The 6953-nt window shown below is 45.5% G+C and overlaps 1 protein-coding gene across 1 annotated transcript in view; it reads right to left on the bottom strand.

Annotated features, from left to right (window-relative positions):
• Positions 1 to 6953, bottom strand: part of reck (reversion-inducing-cysteine-rich protein with kazal motifs) — a 56179-nt gene that overhangs the window by 14223 nt on the left and 35003 nt on the right. The window contains exons 12-14 of the mRNA XM_070928210.1: positions 5324 to 5460; positions 4446 to 4589; positions 4135 to 4323 (exon numbers count right to left, since the gene is read on the bottom strand). Of these exons, the coding sequence (XP_070784311.1) occupies positions 4135 to 4323; positions 4446 to 4589; positions 5324 to 5460 (470 nt within the window). The remainder of the gene's footprint in view (positions 1 to 4134; positions 4324 to 4445; positions 4590 to 5323; positions 5461 to 6953) is intronic.

The raw sequence follows: 6953 nt of genomic DNA, 5'->3' as shown, positions 1-6953 counted from the left end.
GCGCTTCTTTTCTACTACATAAAAAAAAATTCATCCATTTTAAAATGTGGATGAGCCCCCCGGAACATCTGCACCCTCCCCCTCCCGTTCCTCATGTTCCACCGGAGGACGTTTACTTTCGGAAAAACTCCAGTTTGCTCGCGTGAAGCGAAACGAGACAATAAGTGATTAAGAGGAAAAACAAATGAATGCATTAGGCTAATGGAATGTTAATAAGGCCTTGTACACACTTTTACAATTAGGAGGACATTTAGAATTAATGGAAAACGCTCATGTACGTCAGCTTCAGCCGGTACCGTAAAGCTCACGACAACAACAAGCAGCAGCAAGAACTTTGTGGACCTTTCTTTTTGGGGGGGGGGGTCCTGGGTTTCACTTCTCAGGCTACATACAGACTGCCTTCGAGCTCTCAACTAACCACAACCCCCCCCCCCCCCCCCCCCCCCCCCCCCGTTTAAAGGCTTTAAAATGACGGAGGCTTTTCCTAATATAAAACAATGAACCAGGCGGAAAGTTCTTCCTCCCCTTTTTGATCTGGGGACTGACCAAGAGCTCGTAATTCTTACTGTCCCCCATTTGAGGCATCTCTGTAAACAACCTCTGGGATGCATGCACGGACACACACACACACACACACACACACACCGACCACAAATTCCTCTTCTCGAGAGTGCTGCTTACTGCTTGCACAGTAAACAACATTGCGTCGCTGCCGTTCTTTAGATGTGGCTTAACTAATCCAGACTAATGTGATTTTAGCCAGTTAAAATGATCCCGAAAATCCGCCCAGCCAACTTGGTTCTATGGATCCAGCAAATGAGTCACACAAAGTCTTAAGTTCATGAGAGACGCTGTCAGGATTTGACTGCATAGTTACGGTACGTTTTAAAGGTTCAACATTTTTTGTGTGTGAATACGCTTAAAAAAAAAAAAGGTTTCTGTCATTTTAGGTAGTTCTTATCACGCTGTGAAATGTTCGTTTGGTTTAAAAAAACGGGGTGAGACGTCATGATGACGATGCCACGATTGACAGCTGAGAAGAACTTAGCCAAGAACTTAGTGAAGTGATTTCAGCAGGCTAATGTTAGCGTTTAGCGCTTTCAGCAATGTGATATCCGGTAGCTTGACAAAATCAAGGTTCTCTTTCGAGGCTTTTCTGCGGCTTTCGACCACATCTCACTGCCTTTATCCGTGATTTCAGTTTGCTCAGTTGTCACGGAGTCGGTTCAGTTCTTATAATCTGGTAGTTTAACAATTTATCTAATGCGTCTCATATTCAACAAGACTTTTTAATCTTTTTTTGGAGTGAGTTGAAGTGAGGGGAGAGAGAAATGTGTAACAACATGAGACAAAAGAACCAGGCGTGATGTGACCTTAAGGGTCCCATATTCTGCTCATTTCCAGCTCTATGTTTTTGATTCTGGGACTCCACTCGAGCAGCTTTGTGTGATTCACAGTTGAAAAAAGTCCTTATGTATCTTCTCCTTGCCCTTTCTGCAGCCTCTCAGTCCCCCCCCCCCCCCCCCCCATCTGAAACAAGCCGTTTGAGACAAACTGAACAACCTCCAAACACTTGAAGAGTAGTTCCTGAGCAGAGCGCTCCGATAACTCAGACTCAGACTGAGCGGGTGGATGAGCGTCCCTGTACTTGGTGGGTGGTGCTATGATTGGAGTGGATGACCTGCTGGGGGGGGCGTGGCTGAGTGTGGTGACTGTAAAGTTGTGACATCACAACCTCACGGAAGTCCTGACGGCTTGTTTAAAGGCGCAGTTTCCGCATTTTCCCCGTGGACTGAGCGTTTTGATGCTACCACAGTATTTATGCAGCACCCAGACCTGCTTTATAATGAAAGACATGGTCTCACTTTCTACAATATGGGACCTTTAACCCCGAGGCCACAGAGGCACCCCCAAGAACATAACTTTTATGACATGTTCACACTTACTTTGATCTACAGTTCAATTGAGCACACGCCTCCTCCTCCTCCGCCAAGCAGCACTTCCATCAACAAGGATTATTTCTCACTATCTACCACCTACCACGGTGTGTTTTGGTGGAAAATGAAGTGGTAATAACAAACCACAGAAAGCTTCACAGCACTCAAAGCAAAGATGTGCCCCTCGCAACATGTCTGACCTTGCTGTCAACAGTCAACACGTTGACTACAGAGCAATCAAATTCAAAAGATTCAATGAGGAGCAGTGAATAAAGGCAAAGCATTTACAGACCGTGCCTCCCTTTTGAGTGTGAACCCTCTCACCTGCTTAGAACAAGTCATCCCTTTCAGTTATTTCACTGAAGATACTCGGCGAAATATAAACATTGAGCTGAAGAGAGGCTTTTAAGGACTTTAAAACAGTAAGTCATATTCTGTGATGTGTCTCGCCCTGCTGTTAGGCAACAGCACATTAAATCGCCAGACCTTTTGAATGGAGTTTGGCTCTACACAAAACAGAACTGCATGTGTCCTACTCATACCAAACATCTGCCTTCAATAAGAGCAGAACAGCTCAGTCCTCCTTAGAAGTGCAGGCGAAAACAAACATAAAAGCACAGGAGAGCAATAAACCTCTGTGGGTGAAGAACCTGGGGGTGGGGGGGGGGTGACACACCAAGTGAAAGTGTATTTGTCTTTGTAAACAGAGAGACAGATTGTTCAGTAAATGGCAAAGTGAAAGTTTACTGATTTTAAAAAGTTAACGCCACTTTTTCTTTTTACTTTGGGGACCCCTAGTGGAAGAATCAGACATGACAACTAAGCAAACGTCCAAATGCAATGGATGCATATATTATTTTATACTATCTCTAATACTATTATATAGTATTTTAACCCTCACACAACCGACTGTGTGATCACACAACCTTCTTCAGTTGTCAGATGAGGTTAACGCTCGCCAGTAGTTACCATCCATCCCATGTGACATGAATGCAGTTTTGGTGACTTGGGGCGTTTTCACATTAGGCACGATTGATTCGTACCGTGCCTGAGTACGATTGCCCGAACTGGACGAACGGTGCACTCTGATCCGGGCCCGGGTCCCTGATGTGAGAGCCTTGCAGGGCTGGCGGGCAAGCTAACTGGTAACACGCCAGCACTTGCCAGCCACAGTGGCTCATCAGCCAAGCTTGCTACCTGCCAGTTAGCACAGAAGTTGCAATACCCCGTCCGGCCGCTACACCAAGATCGCTTCACAGCCCAGCTCCGTTCCTGGGGGCTTAATCTTAATATGTTAGAGCTTCTCTTCTGGCCAAACTTCATAGGTATGTTTTTAGATTACTACAGTGTCTCAACAGAGTAATCCCTCCAGTGTAGAGTGGGAGGATTTTATTAAACAGTCCGTAAAACCTGCAGTGAAACCTGCTTCATCCTGCCCCCGAGAGCAGACTCACCTGAAATCATCTCATCTGCAATCTGCTGCTAACATCCGACTGTAATGACACGGATATATAAACCCCGACAGTTACTGAGGTTCCTGCTCTGATCCAGGTGCAGCTAACAGCAGCCACTGACACGGGTCTGCAGGGACAAAATGAAACCGTTCTGCCTCAGTCACACATCAGAGGGCATTTTAAGCTTCACTGCCTAATTTGAAAAGAGCCACAACTCATTCACCTCAACTGGAACATTACCGCAAATGAACTGATGTGATGGCTCACGTAACTGGGTTGGGCCGAGGATGCTGGTGATTGGTGACGTTTTTTTTTGGGGACTTCTCATTTGAGGCTGGCCTTCTCTCAGACTGGATCACGCAGACTTGAATAGAGGCTGTGAACTCAGTTTTATTCTACTTCAGTATCTGTTTAGCAGAAGAACATGGAGAACACGAGTCTGGTAATAAGTATGACTGGGTGGATGGGTTATCTGCAGGGTTAAGAGTTAATGTAGTCTCGCATAGCCAGAACTATCTCCCCATGCGGTTAGATAACCCCCCTAATGGAACTACGTGGAATAAAGAGAACAGTGCCCCACTGCTTTAATTGATGAATCATGCTTCCGTCCAAATTTAATTCTCCTCTCCACAGGAAGTGATGAATCTAATGACTTATTTCATTCACATTTCTACTGCTGTAACCTTTTTGTCTTTTAGGGGGAAACTCTGTGGACACGCAGACAGACATGAGGGAGGTCTTACTCTTCCTCTGTCCTCCTACGATGCAGGGCTTGTTGGTGTCCACACAGGGCATATCCACGCAGTTCTCCAGGCGGCCACTGGGACCACAGCTGCAGACCTCGTAGCACCCAGCAGGGCCGGCGCGAGTCGGCACCTGGATGCGAGCGTCCTGCTGCACCAGAAACTCCGAGGCCTCGCCCAGCTTACAGCCTGAAAACACACACACGCACACACAATTATATTAGTTAGAATGACTTCCGTGCTGCAGTTTTTAGACTCTAGAGCAAACACACACAGAAAAGCGGCTGAACTGTAGCAGCAGTCGGCCATACCTGGCACACAGAGGTACGGCTGACAGTTGAGTTCGTCAAGGCAGCCCCTCCTGTTGACCTGGCACAAGTGGTTGCTGGGGCAGGGGTTTGGGTTGCATGGATGGATGACCTCTTCAACGATGTTGTTGCCTAGGGAACTGGGGGCTGGAAGGGAGCGCGTGAAGGAGTAGGGGTGGACATGGAAAACGTAAAACGGGATTAAACATGACAATGTGCACTCATTTCAAAATAAAAGCCCAATCAGAAGAAGAACAGCCCTAATTTAACAATTACTGGGAAACACCTGCAGGGCAGAACCGGCCTACTGGCCTGAATACTATTACTATTAATAACTCTATTGTTAGAAAGACTTTTTTTTATATTACCTTTGAATCAAATCACCACTGTGGAGCTTTTTTAGCAGAGGTGTGAACTTGGACTTGAGTTATGAATCTGACGACTTCAGACTTGACTCAAATCAAAAAAAGATACTCGACTTTGATATTAACACCAATGTCTCGCGACTTCACTCGCATTCTAGCCTCTTGACTTTCACTTGGAGCGGCTCGGCATCTTCCCCCAAGCCCAAAGGTTAACACGACTCTAGAGTCTAGAGCCGTGCTAGCAGCTCTAGACCGGTTAAAAGGACAATGCTAACATGCTGATAGTAAGCAGGTGTAATGGCTACTATGTTCTCAGTCATTAGGATTCAATCCATGCAGTGGTTGTTGAGACATTTCAGTCTGGGCCTACCGAGTGATTGACATTGCCATCCTTAGAGCTATATATATAGAGAACATCTGATGTACGGATATACTTCAAATCAATCCGACAGCAGCCAATCGCATTGTCCGAGCGGGAGATCTGATCTGATCTAGGAACAACCAGCAGAGACTCACTGAGGTATCTGTGGAGGGGGATGCAGCGTTCAGGGTCATCAAGGGGCGACAGCAGCTCACAGATCCTCTCTGGAGTTTGTCCTTCGTGGAAACGTTTCCTGTCCCCACACTGGGTCAGGATGTCCACGCAATCTGACCTGAGGACAGGTACGAGAAAATACAACCTGTTTGAAAAGTCAAATCTATAAGAGTCAATCAGCATAAAGTGGTCGTTGTGTAGCGTCTATGTCTACAGATGTCGAATGTTTGAAGGTTATTAGGGTTGTAATGCTGGGCTGGGTGCAGAGTGAGAGGCTCTGCCAACACACACACACACACACACACACACACACACAGCCTGAAGCTGGATGTGGACAATGTGTGATGGCGTAATGGGAGATTAAAACCCGAGAGGAAGGTTGTATCTGATAAATAGCTGAGCACGACATATAGCCTAAAGGGTGGAGTGCTATTATGCAGTACATACACACACACACACACACACACACGCAGACACACTCACACTCCAGACATGACACAGCAGATCCTGAGAGAAGGGCAGGGCCTCCACCTGTCTGCCACATCCCAGGCACACGTATTTAAATTCTCATCCCTCATCGCTGACTGCACAGGACGCAAAGAGACAATGCAGAGGAGGAAAAGAAGGACTTGGGTAGTTGAAGGTAGAGGGACAAACATGCCTGGACAAATACAAACCACAAAAAGTTATACAGAAGACAAATAATTACACCGGACCAAATGAGTCTTCTGGTGAGCAGTACAAAAAAAAAAGATCATATGTCTTATGTCGCCTCTTTTCTTGATGCTAGGTTTAATCTAAAAACTAACGAAAAAACGATTTAAAAGATCTAATAACTGGCTCACTTACTTACTAAAGCTACCGATGTGGATTGTTGTGGTTGAATCTTGACCGGTGATGAATTACAGCTTTAGACAATGGTTAAAGGTAATGGTTATTGGTTATCGCAGTGGTTTCCAAACCTTGGAAAGTGACTTACACTTCCCGAAGATGTCATTATCTCCGATGTCATCATCGCAAGTAAATGTCTTTAATGCTGCATTCACATGGATTCAGGCAGACGGTAGACGGCAAACCGGATATCATTTTAGTGGACAAGAGCAGGACGGTAAAACTAGATGAGGCCGGGCAGAGAACACCGCCGACAGTAACTGTAGACAGCATTGCCGTCCAAAGTTAAAACATTTAAACTTTTCTTTTAATTTACAACCAGATGTTGCGTAGATCCCTCACACGAGGAGAAAAATTGGACGATCCGGACGACGAGAAGCCAAAAAACGTTTTGTCTTTTTCAGACATAAACAAGGGACGCACCACAGTGCAGTTCTCCTTTCAATATCCATGAATTCAACACTCAACATAAGCTTGCAAAGAGAAAGCTGCATTTTATAGCTAACGTTATGCATTACAAAAACAATTACATAATAGACGCGTCCTGCCATTTCATCTGACTGTTTGTTTTTCTGGTAGAGTCCAGAAGGTGTTCGTCCATCTGCCCGAATCCATGTGAATGCAGCATATATCCGCTTCGCAATCATCAAAAAAGATGCTTCAGAACTTGCCGGAGAATCGTCACAATTTTAAGTTTCCTTCAAAGTTTCAAAGTAATCC

This window comes from Enoplosus armatus, chromosome 21, assembly GCF_043641665.1.
Source record: "Enoplosus armatus isolate fEnoArm2 chromosome 21, fEnoArm2.hap1, whole genome shotgun sequence".
Classification (NCBI taxonomy): domain Eukaryota; kingdom Metazoa; phylum Chordata; class Actinopteri; order Centrarchiformes; family Enoplosidae; genus Enoplosus; species Enoplosus armatus.
The sequence above is the reverse complement of the archived record's forward strand: the minus strand, read 5'-3'. Positions and strand labels throughout refer to the sequence as shown.